Source organism: Tachysurus fulvidraco, chromosome 17 (genome assembly GCF_022655615.1).
Source record: "Tachysurus fulvidraco isolate hzauxx_2018 chromosome 17, HZAU_PFXX_2.0, whole genome shotgun sequence".
In the NCBI taxonomy this organism is placed as follows: Eukaryota; Metazoa; Chordata; class Actinopteri; order Siluriformes; family Bagridae; genus Tachysurus; species Tachysurus fulvidraco.
In genome coordinates, this window is record NC_062534.1 from 9,008,960 (window position 1) to 9,034,426 (window position 25,467).

Here is a 25,467-nt window from a genome sequence, read left to right on the forward strand (position 1 = left end):
GCATTTCATTTAACCTGATCACATGAGAAATTCAACTGTAAAAAGAGAAAAATAAAACCTTTCTTTTTCATTTGAATGATCTGGAGAATATCAAAATATATTCAAATATATCAAATATATTCTCTGTGTTCACATGGGCTTCTTCTGGGTTCTTTGGTTTTCTCCCACCTGCAAAATGCCAGTGTGTTAGCAAGTCTCAAATTGCCACTATGTGTGAAAGAGCAGGTGTGTCTTTGTGTATGGTCCCTGCAGTGGACTAGCATCCTGAGTGTTGGTTACTATCCTAGGTTACTGTTTTCCTCCCACTGTTCAAAAACATGTAAGAACATGGATTGATGACCCATGTGTAAATGAGAGTGTACATAGTTCCATGTGGTGATGTATTCCCACTTCAAACCTAGTTTTCCTGGACTTGGATTTAATGCAGCAATGACCACAATAAAATAGTTACTGAAACAAATGAAATAAATTAATGATACGATTTTGAGTTTATTGTTCACTGGAAGAGTTCACGGTGGCTTAGTGGTTAGCACGTTTGCCTCACGCCTCTGGGTTTGGGGGTTAGATTCCCGCCTCCGCCTTGTGTGTGGAGTTTGCATGTTCTCCCTGTGCCTCGGGGGTTTCCTCCTGGTACTCCGGTTTCCTTGTGTGCCTTGCGATGGGTTAGCACTCCTTCTATAGTGTATCCTGCCACGATGCCCAATGACACCTGAGCTAGGCACAGAAGTTTGGATAAGTGGTAGAAAATGAATAAATGAATAAAATGAATGAATGTTCACTGGAAAGGAATGATGCAACATATTTACATAGATAAATAACCAGTTTTAACCTTATTTGTTTTCATGAGTCATGGCCAATAAGTGACACAATTCAATCTAACTTCTTGCAGTCAACCTTTCAGTGTGTTTTGTTGCTGATAGCTGCTGCTCAGAAGAATCCCATAAAGTTTGATGTAGTTGATTTCATATAGATAGTCTAATGATTTTAATGTGCAACTTACACTCTAGATTGTGTAAATCACAAATTTATTTGCAATACCACCCATAAGACGATGAGTTCACCTTTGAGTTTGGTTTCTCTAATCTCACTGAGCATGTCCTTGACAATATTGAAAATGTCTATTGTTAAAGATGCTATATAATATTTTTCATTGATGTGGTGAGTTACAGTTTACATATCTCTTACCATGTAAGTGAGATCCTTAAAGAAAATCAGGGTCAGTGTATCCTCTGTGTTGGTATTGTGCCAGATTGTGTTTTTTTAGTGTAAGACAACAACAGTGTACATAAACAAGAAATCTAAAACTCCACAGGTTGGAAGTCTGCCGCTTCTTTCTCAGATTTTAGACTATACAAAACACTAAGGCAAATTGCTGTTAAAGCATCTTACCATATATATTTTATAAGCATTCATGACAGGTGATATCAAAAGCTGTCTCATTATACTTCTCTCCATGTCCATCAAACAACTGATGAGTGAATGCAATATAGATTATTCCAACCAATTACCTGTCACAGGATTGCTAGCTTTTCCATTAATAATGGTTGTGGGTTCTATATGAAGCAGGTTTTATTTTATTTTTTTATTGTTTATGAAGCATATAACCATTAGAGTTTTCTTTTTCTTTTTTGACAGGGGGGAATTAGCGTTAGGTCTATGGTGAACTCAGCGTTTGCGCAGACTAATTAGTTCATCAGGAGCTCTCGGTTGCACTATTAAAAACTATTGTAGAAAGGACATTATTTACATTTACATTATTTACTGCCCAGTGTACTGTAATAAGGTACTGCCCAGTGTAACTGTAAAATAAGGATGGGTTGCCTGGTTCCTCTCAAGGTTTCTTCCTCATATCATCTCAGGGAGTTTTTCCTTTCTGCCATGACCTCCGGCTTGCTCATTAGGCATATGGATAGATATATAGTATTTTAAATTTCCTGGACATGCTAGAAAAAATGCCTATATAAATGCCATTCTTATCTACTCTCTTTACCTCAAAGCCATGCCCATCACATAACTGCTCATGTAATTGGCCTAAAAAAACCACCACCAGGGACCTCCATCAAACCCATATGTGAAAAAGTTAAGAACCGGTACATCTGCCTCTTGAGCGATGAAGAAAATTAAGCAAAATTAATGTCAAGAAAACAGAAATTGTAGCAATTAAGTTTAGTTACATTAAGAGAATTTCCATTAAGTTCATTAATTTTAGTGAAGTTTAGTTAAGTTCCATTTAAGTGTAAAGTAGCATTAAGAGTGTACAGTAGCGAGTAAGTGAACGAAAGTGAAAGTGTAATTTCTCCTAACTCCTCCGCCTGTTTACTCCTCCCTCAACCACCGTGCGCATCTTCCATTAGCTCAAGTCTTCTGATCACCAAGGTAAATAATACACTTATATGAAGATAGCTACAAGCTTGAATTTCCCTGACACCACCTTATAATCCCATCATACCTGGCAGCCCATACCTTGAAGAACCATCATACCTGGTCCCATGGTCACCAACATCTTCCCAGCCACCCCACCTGATCAGCTCTACATTGAGAGCCAAACCTCATAATTTTGATCCTGAACGCCTGTCATACAAACAGCTAGTTCAAATATCTCAGTAGGAACAGATGATTTACAGTACAGAGGAACAATGCCAGATAAAAGTGCAAGGGGATGCTCTTACTCACAATCACCAGATTTCTGGTTGGGCATACAAAATAATCTTTACAAAGGAGATTTTCACTTACACACAGTTCACAAAGTATACACTTCCACTTGCTCTGCATTTCTGACATTACTGAGACTGTTATTACTGAGACTGTGTTTGCATATCTGTGTTGACCTGACTCTTGATTTTGACTTTGCCAGTTTGTCCTGTTTTTCATTGCCCTCCTGACCAATGTCTCTTGACCTCAAGCTTGCCTGCTGATTTGGATTTGTTTTCCTTTTTCTTCTCCTTAAAGTGTTATATTGCAATCGTATCCATTTCCACATCTCTTTAATGGCAATAAATAGTTTGGAAAACAAAGCATTGCATGACATAAAAAGATTTTAATGTTTCCGATTTTATTCTTACTGCCCTGTAAATGGGCTGCCAATATTTAAGTTATGTGACCCCTGCCAAGTTAGTTGCTGAGACAATACTAAAAAGCATTCATTTTTTTTCATGGTTTGGAAAATGGATATTTCAATCAATACAACTTCAATCGTCAGTAAATTGAAGTACGAATCCTGATGATGTCAGAGCCAACAGGGACTGGAAGCCGTATAGTATAAAATTGGGCACACTGTCTTCATGGGAATGACATTAATCGGAAGAATTTGACAGGATGGAATTTGTGTTGAGTCCATGGTGAACTCAGAGTTAACGCTGACCCATTAGTTCCTCAGGAGCTCTCGGTTGCACTATTATAAACTCACCCAAATGAGGATGGGTTCCCTTCTGAGTCTGGTTTCTTCCTTCAGCATGAGCAGAATTTGAAAAAGATGCAGTAGGCTTCATGTGCCTTTAAGAAAAAAAGTTTTTTTCTTAAAGGCAGCTGGTAACTTTCATGTTAGGGAAGACCTTGCTAGTGGGTGGGAAATGGTAGATGACCAAATTGGGGAGAGCATGTAGAAATATATCTAGATGGAATGAAAAAAAGTGAAAAAATTGTAAGATTATTTTTAGGCTAGGAGAGAGAAAATACAGATATAAATACAGATATAAGTGGAATGGAATTAACCCAGGTCCCCATGTAAATTGAATCCTGTCTGAATGCAGCTGTAGTCTGAATCAAGAATTATTCCCTATACCATCTTATACAAAGTAAATGAGTTGTGAAAGGTCAGCTGTGAAATTGAGACAAGACTAGGCTTTTGGGAAGAAAGTGGGTTGTAATGGAATAGCATTTTTTTAGTAAAAGTGGAACTATAGTAAGAAATTACTTTTCTAAACAATAAGCAGCATGGGTGTGGGTATAGTTTAGCACTGGGAGGGAGGTGCTTGGAGACAACCTAGAGGGATGAAGACAAATGTGGTCACATGAGCTCTGTTGTCTATATTTACAGTATGTGATATCTCTTTCCTTTGGCATATTATTATCATATTATTGTATATCTGGGCGTATATAAAACACTTCAAAAACAAATATCTTGATTCTTTTGGTCACACATTCCATGGAATGTGTCATAATCCAAATGTCAGCTGGTTATTCAAGCCAATCCTGCTGCTGTGTCCTTTTTCCCATATCCAAAAGAATTGGTATGTATCTCATAAAGCTATTAGATGAGCCAGCAAGGTGACACCGCATAGACTTTACGGACTATGTGACATGACCTCAATTGTATGTCAAATTGGAAAACAGCTTTAGTCTTAAAAGATAAATGTTAATCTTGAAGCAGTGCTGTCTGGGAGGTGCCTTCGTGCCTTGGATCAGGATCCTTGGTGTTTTCTTTTTTTGGGTCTTTATATATAAGTAATAAAAATTACAGACAAGTACAGTATACCTAGTATAAATGAAGTTTGTTGCATGCTGGATATCAGTCAGATAGTAATTGTCAGACATCATGGAAATATTTGCTAAAAAAAAAAAAAAGCTTAGAAATAAGCATGTCCCAGTGAGACAATTTTCACCAGAAGATAAAGAGCTTGTATAACTCTCTACACCCCTATATGAGCAAATTGAGGAACACAACTATGCAGCATTGCGACTAGACAGGCTAATAGATTTACCACCTCAATCACTTGAAACAGTGGAGAGAGGCAGTCCTTGTTGCTCTGGCAACAGTAGTGGCAGAGAGAGATGAGTAGCAAGGAGTGTTTAATAACAATCTAGTTCCAATCCAATACCACTTGGAGACCATCTTTTACCAGATATCTGAGGCTGTCGAGACGCAAGCCAAATTGTTTTGTCTTTTCTCCAGATTTCAGGTGAACTGACCAGAGAGAACATCGCACAGAGACTCCTGTTATTATTATTTGCAGCCAGACATATTCTATATCTATCTTAAACACAAAAGTGGTTTAAATTGGGGAATATGCTAGAGAGGGGAGTAGTAGCAGCCCAAGGTGGGTAGAGTGTTAATTTCTGCATTGATTTCTCAAATGTGCTTTTATGCCTATCCAATGCCTCATATTGACAAATTCCTAGATTGGCTAGAATTTTCTCCACCCTAGTTTACACCAATTATAATTACACCACAATAATCTCTCTTGGCTTTTCAGTGCACATTTCAAAAGCTGGACCAGATGCTATGGCTCCACAGTGTAGATGCCACTGCTTATTTACATATTATTGACATAATAGCTGATATTAATGATTAATGAAAAAGAACAGTGGCACAAAAGAGGCCAGTCCTTGAGATGGTATCCAGTTTCATTGTATACCGGCATAGTGTATGGTAGTGTGGATAAAGATACAGTCAATAGAGCTACCTTGCTGTGCCACAAACAGACTGGTAGAAGGTATCCAGATGGCTGCAAACATTAAAGGACCTGATCTTCTTCAAACAATTCACATTTCCTCCTGAAGTCAACCACCATCTCCTTGGTCTTGGCCACATTGAGCAGTAGATGGTTCATCAACCACTCAACAAAATGGTTACCACAGCTTACTGTATCTGGTGCTTATTCTCAAGCTTCCTAAATATTATTAATGGAGGACTGCTGCTTCATATTGGCAACAACCTTTTGGATTTAACTGACTTCACAGGCTAGGGAGGGTAAGTCACATGGTAGATGGTTCCCTGGCTTACATCTGTAAGGAATTGAGCAAGAAAGAACATGGTTTAGAATAGGTTTAGCATAGGACAAGCTAAACAATAAATAAAAAAATAAAAAGCTCTTCAACAAAAATGAAAATAAATGTAGTTAGCTTTTAAAGGAATGTTTAAAGATTTAAATCAAATCCAAAAAGAAACACTGACTGCAATTTGTTCAAAGCATTTAGATTATCTTAAGAAAGTTCAATGATAATTTTATCTAAGTCGAGTGCTGATTAATCTCATCAAATAATCTGATCTGCTAAAATAATTGTGATCAGATGATTTTGCAATCATTTTACAGGCCAACTGGTTAATATGCTGAGAACGTCTCTAGGTTACGACCGTAACCTTAGTTCCCTGAGGAACGAGACGCTGCGTCGAAACGCTATGGGAACGCCCTCTGCGTGACCGCGCTCTGAACCACATGTGTAATCTGACCAATAGGCGTTGGGACATGACGTCATCGGCGGGTGATGTCGCGTAAACAGGAAGCTGCAAATGGCTGCGAGATGGACAAGACGCTAGCTCCTGTGAGAGAAGGTAAGTGCCGCAGGGATGCAGGGAGTGTGGCACGGAGACGCAGCGTCTCGTTCCTCAGGGAACTAGGGTTACGGTCGTAACCTAGAGACGTTCCCTTTCGGAACTCGAGCTGCGTCGAAACGCTATGGGAACGAGTGTCCAATCACGCCACACTGACCAGACCCTGCTTAGAGAGTGAGGGCCTCGGCACCTGCACGTAGGACAGAGGAGCCCGGGGCTCTGAGGTCACGGTCATAGAACCTGGCAAAGGTCAGCGGGGTGGACCAACCCGCAGCGTCACAGATGTCTGGAGTGCCACTTCAGTGGACCAGGCCGTAGAGGCCGCCACACTCCAGGTGGAGTGAGCTCGGACCCCGAACGGTGCGGGGAAGCCAGAGGGCTTGTGAGCCGACAATCGCATCCACTACCCATCTGCATGGTGGCCAGGAAACCCTTCCTGTTAGGGCCGAAGCAGACGAGCAGCTGCACCGATTCTCTCCACGGACTCGTCCTGCGGAGGTAAGTGACCAGTGCTTGCACTGGACACAGTCGGTTCTGTCGCTTCTGTTCGGGGGCTGTAAATGGAGGAAGCTTTGGAGCGGAGAAGGGTCTCTCCTACCTCGGTAGAGAGACCAGCCGCTATGAACTGTGCCCCCTCAGGGGCCACAGCCTCCACAGCTCTGGGCGGGGGTGCACCAGGGTTCCGCCCGCCTGTGAGAGGAGATCCCTCCTGGGAGGAATTTCCCACGAAGGGCCCTCAAGTAGGGACACCAGATCCGCAAACCATGGCTTGCCCAGCCATCGAGGTGCTACCAGGAGGAGACGGACTCCATCCCGGCGAACTCTCTCCAGAACTCTAGGGAGCAGTGCAATCGGAGGAAAGGCGTACAGGCGTAGCCTCGGCCACAACTGCACCATGGCATCCAGACCTAACGGGGCTGGGTGAGAGAGAGAGGACCAGAGGGGACAGTGCGAGGATTCCCGGGTCGCAAACAGATCCACCTGGGCTCTGTAGAACCTCCGCCATATGAACTCCACCACCTCGGGGTGGAGACGCCATTCCCCAGGCCTCGGCCCCTGCCTCGACAGGGCATCTGCTCTGACATTTAACCGTCCCGGGATATAAATGTCCCTCAAAGAGAGGAGTCTGTCCCGAGACCACAGGAGGACCGCTCGTGCTAACTTGTACAAAGGGCGAGATCGGAGGCCCCCTTGGTGGTTGATATAGGAGACCACCGCAGTATTGTCCGTGCGGACCAATACATGGCGATCTCTCAGGTCCGGGAGGAAGTGTTTTAACCCCAAAAACACCGCCATCATCTCCAGGCAATTTATGTGCCACGAGAGACATGGACCGCTCCACAGACCTTGGGCGGAGTGGCCACTCATGACCGCACCCCACCCCGTGAGGGAGGCGTCCGTCGTTAGCATCACGCGGCGACAAGGAGCCCCCAACACGGGGCCTTGGGACAGAAACGTTCGGTCTTTCCAAACATCCAAGGCTCGTAGGGCACGCCGCGAGACCTTGATGGAATGATATGGGTTTCCCCTGAGAGGAAACCCCCTGCCCCGGAGCCACCACTGGAGGGGCCTCATGTGCAGGAGGCCGAGCGGGATCTACTTCACAGTTAGTCGCTGGCCTTCCCGCACTCTCCTGACCGAGGTGAGGATGACTTCGACCCGAGCAGGTGATAACCGTGCCTGCATCCTGCATCCCATATCACGCCCAAAAAGGTGGTTCTCTGTGCTGGAGAGAGCATGCTTTTGCTGGCGTTTAGCAGAAACCCAAGCACCTTCATGCAGGCGAGGACGACATCTCGATGACACAATGCCTGGTGCTCCGACTGAGCCAGAATCAAAAAGTCATCGAGGTAGTTTAAAATGCGGATGCCCTGGAGCCGCAGCGGGGTCAGTGCCGCGTCAACGCATTTCGTGAAGGTGCGGGGCGAGAGTGCTAGGCCGAACGGGAGGACCCGATATTGGTAAGCTTCACCCCTAAAGCAAACCTCAGGAACCTCGTGTGTGCAGGAAGGATGGAAACGTGAAAGTACACGTCTTCCAGATCTATTGTGACGAACCAGTCCCCTGACCTGATCTGAGTCATGACTTCCCTGAGGGTGAGCATCCTGAACCTGAGCCTCCTGAGAGAGCGGTTCAAGGAGCGTAGATCTAGAATGGAACAACAAAGTACGGGTTGTAAAAGCCTGACTCTCGAACCGAGGGGGGGACCACCTTGATGGCTCCTTTTCTCAGGAGTGTGTGCACTTCTTGTTCCAGGACCAGAGCCTGCTCGGGTCCCACCAGGGTGGGACACATCCTGTTGAAACGGGGAGGAGAGGACGCGAACTGAACCGTGTAGCCGTCCTCTATGGTCCGCAGGGAGACCCACCGGGAGACTCCTGGCAGCTCCTCCCAAGCTGTCAGAAAGTTCCTCAGGGGAACCAGCCCTCACGGCTGGCCTCTGACCCACTCAGAGCAGCTGGGGCCAAGCCCTGCAGCTGATGGTGCCTCGCGAGAGGCGGCGGACCCTCCCCCTCCACAACGAAACTTCGGGTGAAAAGGTGCGGAGCGAACCGCTGGAGGGAAGCCGTGCCCTGAAGCACATCTTGTGGCATGGCAGACAGACTGGCCTCCATGACCTGAACGGCCGGAGCCACGTACTGCGTCCGTTGAGACCTCCTGAGAGGTGGCGGGCCTCCCCCATCCGTACAGAGACTTTGGGCGGAAGTGGAGGGAGGTGCCTGCTGGAGGGGGGCCGTGCTCTGAAGCACATCCCGTGGCAGAGCCAACGGCTTAGCGCCCCGGTGGTGCAGGGGAGGGATGGGCACCGTCACGTGAGGTGTGCCCCATCCCCCCAACCGTAGATCATCAGGATCTACGCACCACTGCCCGTTTGTCGGAGGCGAGGGTGACCCTCAGGTCACCCTGCTCCTTCCTGGGCCTAGAGCGTCACCTTGAGCCCTTAGGCCCCGCCTGCGGAGATCGGGTGGCCACGCTCTGTCTTTGGGCTTCGCGGTGCCGGAAGGACCAAGCTGGGGCTGCCACCGAACAGCCCCACGAGATCCCCGAGGGAGGTACTGCTGAAACGCAACCGACTGCTTTTTAGACTCTTGGAACTTGGGTACGACTGCCGTTACAGCGTCGCCAAACAGTCCAGGAGGAGCCATCGGTGCGTTCAGTAGCACAACTCGATCCTTGTCCGGGAGGTCGAACAAGGTGAGCTACAGATGCCTTTCTGTGGCCACCAGGGCTGCCATGGACCGCCCAACGGCCTGCGCCGTGTGCTTCGTGGCCCGAAGAGCCAAGACGGCAGCCAACTCCTCAATATCAGCCGTCCCGGAGCTAAGTCCCTCATCCAAATCACATAGCAGGTCAGCCTGGTAGCCTGCAACACACCCATGGTGTGGAGGCAGCCCGTGGCCTGACCTGCTGCCGCGTAAGCCTTCCCTACTAAGGCTGATGTAGCACGTAGTGGCTTAGTAGGGAACACCGGAGCCTTTAGCGATGATGCTATGCTAGGGGAGAGATAGCTAGCCAGCATCTCTTCCACACGTGGCATCGCCCCGTAGCCGCACGCCTTAGCCCCAACTACATTCACGTAAAGCGAGGAGTGACTAGGAGAAGTGCGTAGAGGGTTTCCCAGGATCTGGACACCTCAGCGTGCAGATCGGGAAAAAATGGCAGGCTCCGGCGCCGAGGAAGTGACACAGGGTGCAGGAAACGCTCATCCAGCTTACTGGGTGTGCGCTGCTTCTGCTGCTCCACCGGCCAATCTAAATCCAGTTTGGCTATGGCTCGTGTAACGACCTCGAGGAGCTCCTCATACAGCACAGGCTGTGAGGAGCCCACGGGCTCGCTAGCATCCATCAGCTCTCCTTCCTCGGAGGGAGAGACATGTGATGCCGCGCTGCTCGCACCAGGAGAAGAAGCAGCCATCGGGCCTACTTCTCCGCGAGAGCCGGAGCTCGATTCAGCAGACGAGGCTGAAGAGGACTCATCCGCCTCCAATCCCGCTGCTAAATCGACCTGCGAGCCCCACGAGCGCCGGCGCCGCTTTGCCTCGGCAAGAGCGGGACCGGAGCCATGAGGGAGAGTGCTCTTCTCGAAGAGCGCTCTCCGGGAGCGAAGCGTGCGCATAGCCATGCGGCTGCAATGCGAGCAATCGACTCCCTCGAGAGCCGATTGTCCATGCTCAACTCCCAAGCAAACAACGCATCGATCGTGCGAATCCTTCCCGGTAATAAAACGGGGACACGGAAAAACACACTTTCTGTCTGCTAGCCATCACTCGATCAGAAAAACACAGTATCAGAAAACAGCGCTTACCTGAACGAGCAGAAGCTAGCGTCTTGTCCATCTCGCAGCCATTTGTAGCTTCCTGTTTACGCAACGTCGCCCGCCGATGACGTCACGTCCCAACGCCTATTGGTCAGATTACACACGTGGTTCAGAGCGAGGTCACGCAGAGGGCGTTCCCATAGCGTTTCAACGCAGCTCTAGTTCCAAAAGGGAACTTGAAGATGAAGATCCTTATTGCAAATTTACAAAAAACATTTGCTTATGATAGAACAAGCATAACTACAGTATATTGTATCTTCTGCTATTGTTGCAGGGGATATAATTATTTGAATACTTTGGGCAATTAAAAACACTGGTGTTATAAAACAATTGATATTGGTTTACATTAATTAAAAATGTATACATGTTTTTCATTCCATGTATGTCATGACAAGCAACATCATTAATATGTTGATTTCCAAATGCAATCAGGGCAATAAAGGCACTGTTGGAAAAGTAATTTATAATTGCCTCTGACTAACTAGTTGTGATCAGTTTGAGTTAACTGAGTTTGAGTATATACATTTTAGGGAACCAGTGCAAATCCTTATAATTTACAACAGTAATTTGCAGACACACCACCTCCACCAATGGATTTTAGTAAAACGGTAATTGTAGATATATAGTCAAAGTGTCTGAGTAGATGCTTAATTAAGACACTTAAATTGGGTTTAAAATGGGTTTTTACTTTGTAACAGTCAGAAACTTAGAGAAGTTGGTGAGGGAATGTTTATAGATGTTATAAGTTATAATAGGAAACTTTTTTCAGAAGCTCCATAACATTAAATGTGGCTAGTAATAGTCATGACAGCCTACATCACTGATTGTTTTCCCATATCAGTATACCTTGTTGTGTTTTATGCTTTACATATCTGAACTTTCCATGGTATAACGCAGATGTCACTTGGCAGCCACTGACATACCCCATATGTTAATGTGATTATTTAAATGTGGAAAAAAATAGAAAGCATTTTACAAAAAAGCTCATCCAGTAGTCTACTATTTTTGGGTAATATGGTTTTTAATTACTCAAGCTCAGTGAAGATGTAATTTACAGTCAGGATAATTTTTCTTTTTGTCAGCAGCCTTGCATGGACTTCCATTGCAGGGCACAATCACACACCCATTCACACTCTACGGACAGTTTACAGAACATCCTTCAGCATATTTTTGGACTGAGGGAGGAAACCAGTGTACCCATACATGGTAAAATACTGTATGTTAGAGAAAAAAGCTCTTTTAGCAGTTGTTGGACAGTAGGTTTTTGATTACTCAAAGATGTAATTTTTCAGTCAGTATCTGAAAAGTCAGTATCTTTTTTCAGTCAGTACTTTGAACACTTGCACAAATTTAGGGATTTTGTAGGATCAGAGTCATGTGTATGATTAACCACTTATACCAAGCAGGTGCTTATGATAATTTTTTGATAAATTTTACATGTAGGTTGAAACACAGTCATTAACTGGGAAAAAAAAAAAAAAAAAAAAAAAAACCCTTGTGTAGAAGGCTTAAAACTGGGTGAGGAACATCCAAAATCTTCTGCTAAGTTGAGATTGTGGAAGACAGTTTTATGTCACAAGTCATGTTCTTTGCAAGAATGATTTAAAGCAGCCGACAATCACAGAATATCTGTGGTTAGTTCTCCAAGATATTTGGAAGAACCTACCTTCTGAGTTCCTTCAAAAACAGTGTGCATGTGTACCTACTGTAGAACAATTTATGCTGTTTTCCAGGCAAACGGTGGTCACACCAAATATTGATTTGATTTCGAGTCCATTTACTTTCTTCTTCTTCTTCTTCTTCTTCTTCTTCTTCTTCTTCCGCTTATCCATTTCTTTAATTGATAAAAATAACCTATTAAAGCCTCTTTTTTTGAAATCGTTCTTACTTTACAACATTTTTTCACACCTACCTAAAACATTTGCACAATACTGTAAACAAAGTTGAATTGAATTGAACACACATACACTTATATATAAGATCTTTAAATAATTATTTAGATGCTTATATAAGATCATTGTGTGTGTCATGGACCGGTGTCCTTTTCAAATTGTTTTCCCATAGATCATCCTTAAATATGAAAGATAATGTCCAAAAGTAGGTAGCTGCGTCCATTCTTCTGGGAAGGATTTTACTACCTATTTAGAATGTTGCTGTGGGGACTGGTGCATATTTAACCACAAGGGCATTAGTGATATATCAGTATTGATGTCAGTTGACAGTTGACAGTGACTAATTTATGGCGAATTCAGAGAAACAGGAAGTGTCTTCTATCTAAGGCAAAAAATGTCTTATTGTGATGACACGCGGTGTGTATGTTCGGCCACGGATTCCAATCGCATCAATGTGCTTATTGTGAGTCCCGGGTATTGTGCCACCAACAGGCCCCAGGAAGTGTGTCAGTCACAAAGGTGGATTTTTTTCACAGTTGCATGCAATGAACTTTTAAATACTCCTCCTAGAGGATTCATGCGATTGAATCTAATGCGAAATTGCGAACGGATTTTTGATATCTCGAACGGTGCTGCCATGGCGAGGCAACTAAGTTATGCTGAATTCAGAGAAACAGGAAATGTCTAATATCTAAAGCAAAAAATGTCTTATTGGGAAGGCACGTGGTGGGTATGTTCGGCCAAGGATTCCGATCGCATCGATGTGCCTATTGTGAATCTCGGACATAGTGCCACCAACAGGCGCCATGAAGTGTGTCAGTCACAACAGGTGCATGTGGTGAATTTTTAAATACTCCTCCTAGGACATTCATGCAATTGACACCAAAAGTGGTCAACATGATGCCGAGACGTTGCACTTGCTAAATTGCCAAGGGATTTTTGATATCTCGAACGATGCTGCCATGGCGAAGCGACTAAGTTATGGCAAATTCAGAGAAACAGGAAGTGTCTTCTATCTAAGCCAAAAAATGTCTTATTGTGATGACACGCGGTGTGTATGTTCGGCCAAGGATTCCGATTGCATCGATGTGCTTATTGTGAGTCCCGGGCATAGTGCCACCAACAGGCTCCAGGAAGTGTGTCAGTCACAAAGGTGGATTTTTTCACAGTTGCATGCAATGAACTTTTAAATACTCCTCTTAGAGGATTCATGCGATTGAATCTAATGCGAAATTGCGAACGGATTTTTGATATCTCGAACACTGTTGCCATGGCATCTTGTCAAAGTTTACTTTTATTTCAGGCATATTAAGGCTTTTGGTGTGCTTAGATTAACTCGAAATTTGACACATACATCACATTTGTCGGCTGTTAAGTGTGGACAAAAAGGTCAGACAAAGGTGTGTCTCTTAAGTGGCTGAATAGCACCCCTGTTTGTCTAAAATGTGGGGTTTCATTTACCTACAGTCCCGAAATGGGTCAGTAACAACATAAAATAGTCCACTGATATTTACCCACTTCATGCACTTGCCCACCGTGCATTGTTTTCTGGGAGGCACCGTATAGCGATAAAAAAATGTGCGAGGGAGCTTGCAGCTATATTTCACATTGTTTTTATACTAAAAAGCAGCATTTGATTATAAAGCCTAAGCGTTTATCAGAAACGTGTAGAAAATAAATCAGATGCTTTGTGGCAAATGGGTAGAGCATTTCAGAGATAAATCTGCCATTCACACATTTAATTTAAATTCACCTCTAAACATTAAGCAGTATAATCTATATGAACACAATACCTCAGAGCTATATTTAATTCAATTCATTTTATTTGTATAGGACTCTTAACAATTCACATATCTTATTGAAGATACAGCAGAATTGTAAATCTAATATCTTAGATTTAAGACACTAATTTGACATTATATTAATTACAATTTTGTTTGAATAATCAAATGTTATTTGCATTTACATTTTACATATTTTAAGATATTAAATTTCTAATTTTCTTGATAGTTATGTAGTGCTGCAATAATAACACGGGAAGTGAGTGGTGGAAATGTAATGATGAAAATATGACTGACTTTAATAACTGGTTTCTATAAATATATCTTAATACAGTTTTTCACAATCAATATGACATCTCTCCAAGGCGAGAGACTTTCATCCATACTTTCATCCATCACATAATGTTTCTCTAGCACTGCACCCGGGGAAAAATTATACAGAGAGTCTTGAATTTGTCTGTCATGCATTTGCCTGGATATCTCCACAAGCATCATTCTTGATGGCCTGTAGACATGTAAGTCTACATCTAATTTCCTTGAAGAAATGAAACCTCCTTGCCTTCTTTTTTCTAAGTAGAGTCATATAATATTTTATATTTTTCATATTTTTTCTTCTTCTTCTTCTTCTTCTTCTTCTTCTTCTTCTTCGTCTTCTTCTTCTTTTTCATTGATCTGTTAAATTTTGTATATGCGTAGCAAAACTTTGAAAGGTGTGGGAACACAAATTACCCTGTTGCACTCTATTGTTTACTACCCAAGCTGACATTAAATTGGGAACAAGTGTAAATAGTTATGTGAATGTGAGAAGATTTTATGTTGAAATTATTTGAACATTTTATACCCAGTTGTATTTGGCAAGCAAAAAAAATAGAACATTTTTTGTTAATTGGTTATAAACTTTAAATAATTCACTAGGTATTCATAACTGCTTGTCTTTTGAAGTCATGGACACTTTGATGTTGGTGTTTTGTGTGCAATGTTGGAGAAATATGACATTTGAATATTGTGCAAAACCATAAGAAATATGCAATCTGAACGTGAACATAGTCTGTACAAACGTGTTAGATCAACTGAGAAAAATCCATATCCAAGTATAAAAACAATTTTTACCAAAAGAAAATAAAATTCATACATGAATCTTAATTTTAGCATCAAAATGTGTTTTGTTACCAGCATGCCACTAGACCATAAATAATGAAGTAAAAATGTAATAAAATAAAACAATAGCAAAGTTGTAGACCAGGATGTCAGATTTTTCTAGTATCTAGCTTCTGGCACAAATACATATTGTGGCTCAAGCATGATTTGTGTAAATATATTTGTATTTGTATGAATACATGATTTGTATTCATCATCTTAAAATATTTCTTTATAATTTTTAAACAATTATATACATTTTCTCTGATATAGCAGGTCTGAAAGGCTCTCAGTCTCACACAAGTGTACAATTTGGCTTAAGCTGATAGAGGTACAGTACAGTATATCCTAAACTGTTTTTGTTGTGATAGTGGCAACAAAGTTTGTGCCAGAAACTGTAAGCTCAATTTCACATTGAATTAACATCATCTCAAGCAGTATATAATTTCCTCTTGAGTGCTTTCATAGCCCACTAGTGTTTATGGAAATATTACTTATCCAGTTCATGTTTACGTCAACTCATTCAGTCATCCGGTATTATTGTCCTGGCAAACATCATCATGAACTGTGCAACTTCTAGTCAGACTAAACCCCCTCCATCGAAAACATCAATCACTGGTGTTAAGCTGCCATCCCTCACAAGTGAGGATTTAGTTAATGGCTTAGGCTAAATGGACACCATCTGGCATTAGCAGGGGACCAATTTATGCAGTATAGTGAAGAAGGTGAATGACTGCCATCTTCTAGCAGGATCCAGGCATGTGGTCTGATTTTTGGCCATGTCGGCTTTTGTTTGTCCTCTGTACAGATGTATTATAAAACCACCTACTGCAAGGATAGATAAAATCTAATGCTTTCATTTCTGCTTTGCCAGAGAGACAAATGCCAACCATAAGATTGTTATAAGGTGCCATATGATGCCAACCAGAAGATGAATCCTCTGAAGAAGGACTTTTGTGTACAAACAAAGAAGGCATCTCTATAAGCTTAAAAATTTCTACTTTAGTTTATATTATATTAGATATTTTCAGATATTATTTAAGAATGCCTTAAAAAGAAGCATGCATTGACATCATTCTCATGGCTGGATCTGGAAACTGTCATAAGGGCGAGCTCTGGGCAAGCAAATGACAGTAGCGAAGCTAGGAGCCAAGTTGCAACAGACATTTGTGTGTGTTATATACACAGAGGTTATACAATTATAATAAATAAATTAAAAAGAAAAATAAATAAATAAATGTTACATTATGCTAAAAAGTGTCAATTTCCCCTATGTATGGAGACTTTTGAGACATGCTATAATATAAGCATATAATCATAATTAAACCATAATAAAATACTAACTAATTAAACTACACTAAATCCTCTGCCAGTACAAGTCATAACACATCATGTCATTGATTGCATTGATGTGGCAAAGTTCATGGCTAAATGGAATAATTTTCTTATTATGATGTGATACGACAATCTGGCTAACTGAAAAAGTGTGTTCTTTATTTATCATAGCCTTTAATATACAATGCTATGATACTTGGGGTTGCCTTATGTAGTCCAGATCAAACCAATCACTTAACAGAACTAATCAAAGTTTTTCTGCACCTCAGGTTTTTTTTGTTTTTTTTTACATGATATTATTGCAGCTTCTCAATTAGATCCTTTGTTGCTGCTTGTTACAGGTAATCAAATGTATTTATGTAACTTTTTTACCTGAAGTCCGCTCATTAAGGAAAGCATTTTCAGAAATGTTCATAGATTCTTACTGCATTTTATTTACTCTGCCTGGTCTGATTAGTGAAGTGATGCTATGTATTGTTAAAAAAAAAAAAAAAACAGTTGCTACAAAAACAAGTTTTAATGACAGTTGGAGAGTGTGTGTGTTCATTCTTACCTACTGTAAGTTTAAAATATATTATCTTTTCAGAGTCTGTAGAAAACATAGTTACTTTAAAACTATATGATAAACTGATCTTTTATTTCTAACCTTGAGCCAATGGCTAATAATTGAGGATTACAAGATAACTGTTGCCTCTGGTCCTTTGTAAGCAAGAGAATTTTTTTAATGTAACTGGAACTTTACACATTTTAGTTGAATGCCACTTGCAAAAAATGTCCACTTTGTGTCATTCACACATGTCCATGACATAGAATGCATATTAAATTGATTTATGTATGTGCTAATACTGCTACAGAAATGTGTAAATTAACCTCTCAGTCAAAATCATGTGAGATTCACTCCCTTGTGTGCTTATTAATTTAATGGGACTTAATATATCAGGTCATCTGGGGAAGAGTCACTACTGTATGATAGTCTCTATATAACTGAATATTAATAAATTTTCAAGTCATATCATCAAGGAGTGTATAAGTCAGATTTTTTTTAGCTCACACCAAACTGACTCTAAACCTGTTTCACTGTAATAAACATTATTATTAGTTGATGTAGAATTGAGTTGGTGTAAAATATGGCGCAAAGATTTGGATTAATATTCAAGGGATATTAATCATTCAGTCATTAGTCACTGAAGTTTCAGAGACAGAGTTTGGAAAATGCTTTTCTACATAAAGCTGCTCCTTAAAGACTGCTCTTTTGAATTTTACAAGCTAATAATTGTGGGTGGAACTTGGATAGATTTGCAAGGAATTTGTAACAGTTAATCTTGCAAAAATTGTAATGTATTGGGGAGTTGCGATTTGTGATTTGACTGCATGGCACACAAAACAGAGAATCCCAGACGGTCAATGACTTGCAACAAATTGGACAGCATCTGGCTGTACAAGTTTATGTTTAGAGAAGACTGAACAGCTTGAAAAAGTTGACTGCCAAATGCATGAGTGCATTTGTATTTGAGAAGAAGAATCTTTTACACATAAAGTATAACACAGTGCTTCAGAGAAATTCATACAAACGCATCTCTGTAGACTCAGTTACCCATGTTTTTTAAGAATTCTCTTCTGTTCAGGAAAAGAATAGAGGCCCCATGACTTGTGTTGTCTGAGATGTTGAGTTCCATCTCTTCAAAGTACAATGGGGCAAACAGTTCTTAAAGACTCTCTTTAGTGATCTCTGTGTCTATAATGGAAACTGAAGCTATCATTTGAAGCGGTCAATTCATCATCCCTCACTTCCTATCCTGTGTGGTGGTAACCATGGCAACAATCTGGCTATCTAGTGCCCTTGGGATGTGGCTTCTTACTGCAATAATTGGCCTGTGACTAAACTGTTTATTTCAAACCTTTGTGCAAGTATTTTCTTGAATACATATTATGTAAAGATCTATGCTCTGGCTTTCTACTCAAAATCAGAGTCAGTTGGTGCATCCCAAAAAAACTAATTGATGCATATTTGATTCCCCAATCTAATTTAGTAGTCAAGAAATGAGGAGAGGATTCAATTAGGATAAGGATAAAGGATACATATGTGCTTTTTATTTTCATAAGGGTTATTATATAAATGCTCAAAAGAATTAAAGTACATGATACAAAAATGAACCATACAAAAAAGTTCAATAAAATGAACAATATTACAAATAAAATCCTTGTATAAAAGTCAAATTTATATGCCCTGCTTAAAAAAACTGAAGAGATGAATAGAATCATTTTTAGACTAAACCAACAACATTTAAGCATGTTGATGTACATGAATGATAATGTTTAGAGCAGTGTCATCATTAATTTAATTTGAGTCACTTTTTTCTTGATCGCTCCTGTCCAGTTTTCCTGTTTCACATACTTTGCCAACTGGGATAATAGTTTAATATTGTCTGGCACATCTGTCACACTCTCAAAAACCCCAAACGTCAAGAAACAACAGTCCAAAACCAAAACCACTTTCCCAAGTATCCTCTAGCTCACGAACATTCTGAGTGATTTCATTTGTTATTTGTTATACCCAGTACTGTGAAATCAACATACTTAATTACAAAGCCTTAATTATTTACTATCCATTCTCTATATGTGTATACATTCTGCTTTCATTCTGTTTTTTCCAGATGTTGAACAATTTTTATTTAGCTTTTTGTTATTTTAATTGCTTTTATGTTTTATATCAACCTTTGTCTGTCCTTTCAAAAATATAAATGAACTTCAAATTTGAGTAAAAGTGGCTGTAAATTATATTTCTTCCATTCCTTTCCTGTGTAGTCCATATGATTTTTTATAACAAATTTTTCACTTTAATTTTCATGCACGATTCTTTTTCCACTCAGTTATTCCACTTATATTTTTACAAATGTATTTTTTACATGCTTCATTTATTTTATGTTACATTTTCACTATACCTCTAAAGCATACCAAATGTGTTGTTTTTTTTTCATTTTTAAATTTACTGTAGAAATCTCTAATATTGGCATCATCTCAGAGATAGTTATGTGGTCTCATCAGTATGGATATAAATTACCTGCCCCACACAGGATGTCTGGTTTTAAGGCACATATTGACATGGATAATAGCTTAGATAGGCAGACAGACAGACAGACAGACAGACCTCTACTGATCGATATTATGACTTTTCTGAAAGTGACCCAACATTACCATTACATGCCGCACATCACCAAGGTGCACCGCTTGTCTTAGGGTTAATTTTGGCCAAGCAGTTATCAAATAATTTAAACACGACTAAACCTACAAAGAAATCACAAAGGAACACACTCATGCACACACACACAATGAGAAAATGATATATGTGCCAATGATTGAAGTCAGACAAAACAAAACTTTCATCATCTCCCCTCCATGAAGTAACACTTGACTCAAGTTTGCAGAAAAATAGAACCAACTTCAGACAAAATAAACAAGGTTTCAGACAAAATAAACATTTCTTGAAAGCACTATTTGTTAAAGCTTTTATGGGGAATAATTCATAATAAGTCATGGGCTATCAAGGTGTTTAGACGAAAGCACCCTTTTGCTGAAGCCAGGAGTTCCTGTTTCTGTGTCCATAGATTTTTTTAGGTGTTCAAAAGGATTAAGAGAACATTGATTAAGCAGAGAAGGAAGTATCTGAAGAGGTGGGTGTAAAGAATAGAACACAGAGTATGTGTATGTATCATATTCAGATGAAGAAGGAATCCCCCAAGCTGAAAGGGTGACATGTTTGTCATTGAAAAGGAAACTAAAATAGTCCTTGACACTGTATGACAATGAGGGCAGGATGGTAGAACAAAATGCCATAAGGATGAGCCCAGCATTTTACAGAAATTTGCCTCAATATTCTACATGTTTATCACTCCTGCCATGCATTAAACTATGGCAGAATTTCTGAAATAAATCTCAATATAACTATGTACATCTTCTTCCTTTGCTCTCTTATTCAGGTGAATGAGTGCGAAACAGAGAGATCCCGTGGCAAAGAATCACTGCTCCATCCTGTCCTCTCCTTTCAGGGCATGGCCCAGGTCCAAGATGGACACACAAAAGAATGTGACAGGTGAGCTGCTTAGTTAACATGAAAAGCAAAGTGAGTTAGAACAGGCTAATTTTATGAGTCTTACATTCTCACACTGTGCCGAATATAAGCTTTGTAAAAAACTTTCGCAACATAACTAATAAAGCAGAAGATGGCAAAAGAAATTTCTCTATTTCTCACTATTCAAACACTATGCCTTTCTACCATGGAAAGGTAATCATATTTAGGATTAAAATCTAGCTTTACATTCTTCACCATTTTATTAAAAATGCTTAGAGGTTTTATGAAAATTAAGAATTGACAATGCTATCATGTAATATTGCCACTGCTACTAATAGCTTTCATTCACATTGAAGACACATTAACATTTTATGAAGCCATCTATGCTGTGAGCTTAACAAAACACTAGCAGGCTTTTCACTGTAGGCTAGTACTGCTAGCTAGAATACTGCCAACTATGCAACTAACCTTCATTTCATGGAAGCCACATTAGCACTACCTGGTAGGCTAAGTCACTGGCACAATATGAAAAGATTCAAATACAGTATGCTGCACTAAGAATTAATATAGTAATGAATAATTTTAACAAAAAATATATGTATTCATTATAAACAACATAGCTATAAATTATGCTGGGGACATGACTGTACCATTAAAGAGTATTCCATTAAAAAATATATTTTATATGATAGCTTACACAGAAAACAAACCCAAATTCTTTCTTAAAATTAATTAGTTAGACTATATCTTTGATATTTATCTCAGGGTGGTATCTGTAACTATTGCATCTGGATGGCTTTAACTTGGCACAGTAGAGTCAGGACTCCTTTCCTGCAAGCCTGCATGTCTGATTGTTGTAGAATAATATTATTTAAAGAAAACTCTAATCAGTTGTGGCATGTTAGAACATTTGATGAATGTTGCTGTCCTTACCAACCCTAATGCTAATACTAGCCCAAAATGTAAAGACATCTTGTAAGTAGTATAAATCATATCAACAAATTTGAAAAGGCTGAAGTGGACATAAAACTGAACTGTATCTTTTCATGGCATTCCTGTCCCCAGCATTCCCATTTAAACTTACTATTCAGATCAAAATTCCTTTATTAATAATTATAATTGCTGAGAATTTAGGCATTTTCTTTGTTCGTTACTACTTTACATTATGATACTTACTTTTTATATTTTAAGATTTTGTTCATTGAAATTTGACACAGTCACACAAACACACACATGCTGTCAGGTGGATCCTTGGGTTTGGATTTAACCATTACACCAAGGTTAACATCAGGGTAGTATACATCGCTAATAATTTTTCTGTTTGATATTTTCAAACAGAGTTTATAACTATTTTGCTGAAGAATCAAATTCCTGGGTCAACGGGACATTGTTAAGTAAGGGTTAACTCTTATGCTGTTTTGTCCCAGTCCTGCAATGTTAGAGGAGAGTCAGGATGGCATGGACAGTGGTAGCCTGACGTCTGGCATAGCTCGAAAGGTCTGCATCCAGCGCCACCCGATCCACGGCTTTGGCTTCATTGCCGGCAGCGAACGGCCTGTCATTGTACGCTCTGTCTCTGCGGGTAGGACACGTGTCTCTAGCAGGACCTGGGGACCAGACGTCTGCAGCCCACTGGGACACAGCAGCCGTCTGCTCCACCAGGCCACCCAATCTCATCTACGCTAAAAGTGACTGCTTGTTTTATTTATACTCGTATTTGAATGTCTCAGGTGCACTGTGCAATGCACTTACACTCAATAAACCAAAGCTTATCATTACAATTCTAATTGAGTTGCTATATCATTAAGGTAGAGACGATCCAATTGGTGGCTTCATGAGCAGGTATTAAGAAAAAATGATCTCCCACAGTCAATCTGCATAAAATACACACCCTTTGTTCATTGGCTTTGCAGACGGTCCATCTGACAGCAAGCTCTTTGCTGGTGATCAGATCCTAGTCATCAACGAGGAAAACGTCAGTGACGCGCCCAGGGAGAGAGTCATAGACCTTGTAAGGTAACATCCTTTATTGTCACCAAACGTGGAAGGGGCATTGTTATGATACATAACTGACTCTTTTATGTCTGACGTTTATATATTCTCTATGTCTGCATCAGACAACACGGTTTATTTCAACTATGTTCAATTTGAATTGTTGCATCTTACTGTCTTTCCTCCTATGTCTCTCTTTACAGGAATTGCAACGATTCAATTGTTCTCACTGTGCTGCAGCCCCTACAGGTGATGAAATCATCCAAGTCATCTTAAAACAATATGCTTCTCACTCAAAAGCCACATTCATTGCTAAACCATTTCTTCAAACATTATTGGGAATTTTTTTTTGGTCTGTAATTTGGTCTGGAAAAATTGCTCCATGTACAATAATATCATGATTTCTTTCTGCCAACTTTGCCAAATTATGTGGTCTTGTGCAATAATGCATGTAATGAAACTTTAATGTGAATTCATATAGCAGAATTATTGATCTCCATAATTATGAAAACCCCTTTTCCCCAGCATTTGTTTCATATGACTGTTCAGCAGAGATGGGAGAAACCTCCATTACTTTAAAAAAATAAATAAATAAAATACGTACTAGAGTAATGGTGCAAAAGCATCAAGTGACGAGCTTAAAGTCACATGATGCTTGAGATAATGATTAGTTTCATGATCATTTCAAAACTATTCAGTGTAAATAAACAAAGACAACAATGCCAAATAAATGCATTACCATACTTTATGTACAATATCATCTAAACACCACTTCAAAAAATATATGCATATCATTCTTTGCCAGCTAACTTGTTTTATATAAATCTTATAAAGCTAACTAGTTATACCAGATGAAATAATCCTCTAATCAGTATAAAATCACATTTGACTGTTTTATTTACACGTTGTATGCTAGACTTCATATTGGTTTTGTTGGCAGATTAGCAAAGCTACCATTCACCAGAGGCACTAACAACATTTGCTATAACCTTCCAAGCTATACAGTGTCACTTGAAAGTTGGAAAACTTTTAGAAATGTCTATATAAATCAAAACCAATCAAACCAAAACATCATCAGATGTTGGAGACAAAAGAATGTAAACCTCTTATTAGAGTCCTTCTGATTTTACTCAATGGGATGACAATCAGGTCTCTGTGAGTACCCTGTTTTATTTAAAGAACAGAGATATATTGAAGTCTGGTGCTCTTGACACGTGTTTGTGGAAAAGGATCATGGAAAAAACTAGGGAGATTTCTGAGGACTTCAGAAAAAGTGTTATTGTTGCTCACCAGACTGGAAAAGGTTACAAAATAATCTTAAAGGGTTTGGACTACAAAAATCCATAGGTAGACAGTTTCTGTACAAACAGAGTAAATTTAAGATCATCGGTAACTGTCCGGACCTCTAGGGGACGTTCATTACACCTTGGTGCCAGAACAGAAAAGAGTCTTGTAGTATACTTACCTCTTACCCTGAGAGATGGTGGAACCAGTCGAGCAGTCCTGGTAGATCGGCAGTTACGGGGTGCAGTGCAAGGAGTGATGAGGGCTTTAAGGTAAGAGGGAGCTGGTCCGTTTTTGGCTTTGAAGGCATGCATCAGTGTTTTAAATCTGATGCGTGCAGCTACCGGAACCCAGTGGAAGGATCGCAGCAGCGGGGTGGTATGCAAGAACTTAGGCAGGTTGAAAACAAGCCGTGCAGCTGCATTTTGGATCATTTGCAGAGGACGAATTGTGGTCATAGGTAGACCTGCCAGCAGTGGGTTGCAGTAATCCAGTCTTGAAATGACAAGAGACTGAACAAGTACCTGAGCAGCCTGTGTGGACAAAAATGGCTGAATCCTTCTAATGTTGTATAGAAGAAACCGACATGAGCGAGTCACATTAGCAACATGAGAGGAAAAGGAGATTTGATTGTCCATGGTACCCCAAGGTTGCAAGATGTGGCTGAAGGGGAGATCTGTGCTGTGCAGGGATATAGCAAGGTCATGACCTGGGGATGAATCACCTGGTATGAACAACAGTTCAGTTTTGCTAGAACTGATGAGCAGTCATCCATGATGATATTTTTGCCAGACATGTTGAGATCCGATCAGAAGCTGTGGTATCTGAGGGTGGTGATATATGATGGATGATATATAGATGATGTTGTGGAGCTTTTATTTTGGCTAATGTTAATGTTCATGAGTCTGCCATCAGGGGAACAACAAACAACCTTTTTGTGACGGCGAAGCTGCAAGGAGAAAGAACTTCTCTCCAAAAAGCTCAATGTTGATCATGAAGTTGGCTAAAGATTATGTGGAAAAGCCAGAAGTCTATTGACAAAATAGTTTGTGGAGGAATGAGACCAAAATAAAATTTTGGTTTAAAATGAAAAGCACTGTTTTTGGAGAAAGGAAAATGCTGAATTCCAGCATAAGAACCTTATAAACATGGTAATAGTAGTACCATGCTTTGGCCTTATTGCTGCATTTGGGGCAGGACAGTTTGCAATCATTGATGGAACAAAGAATTCATAATTATACCAGTGATATTTAAATGAAAATGGCAAGACATCTGTCCATGAATGGAATCTTAAGAAAAATGGGTCACACACCAAGACAACAAGCATAAGCAACAATCACAAGTCTGTCTACCAAAGAATAATTAAAGAGGAACAAAGATAATGTTTTT

The 25,467-nt window shown here is 40.4% G+C and overlaps 1 protein-coding gene and 1 long non-coding RNA gene across 10 annotated transcripts in view; one reads left to right on the top strand and one right to left on the bottom strand.

Moving 5' to 3' along the window:
- Positions 1-25,467, top strand: part of frmpd3 (FERM and PDZ domain containing 3) — a 125,777-nt gene that overhangs the window by 82,736 nt on the left and 17,574 nt on the right. For 3 of the 8 annotated variants that reach the window (XM_047802576.1, XM_047802581.1, XM_027135347.2), the window contains exons 1-4: positions 20,251-20,823; positions 22,230-22,384; positions 22,716-22,818; positions 22,998-23,043. In XM_047802576.1, coding sequence (XP_047658532.1) covers positions 20,678-20,823; positions 22,230-22,384; positions 22,716-22,818; positions 22,998-23,043 — 450 coding nt within the window. In that variant the 5' untranslated portion in view covers positions 20,251-20,677. Of the gene's footprint in view, positions 1-20,250; positions 22,819-22,997; positions 23,044-25,467 lie in introns of those variants that run through there. The other 5 variants (XM_027135345.2, XM_047802580.1, XM_047802577.1 and 2 more) reach the window with 4 other exon arrangements.
- Positions 143-5,877, bottom strand: LOC113635732. 2 transcript variants are annotated; one of them, XR_003438897.2, is made up of 3 exons: positions 5,403-5,877; positions 3,407-3,610; positions 143-714 (listed from the first exon to the last, which is right to left on the bottom strand). It is a non-coding gene; the product is annotated as an uncharacterized LOC113635732 (long non-coding RNA). The 2 variants fall into 2 exon arrangements; XR_003438898.2 differs by having other exon boundaries at positions 143-709; positions 5,403-5,876.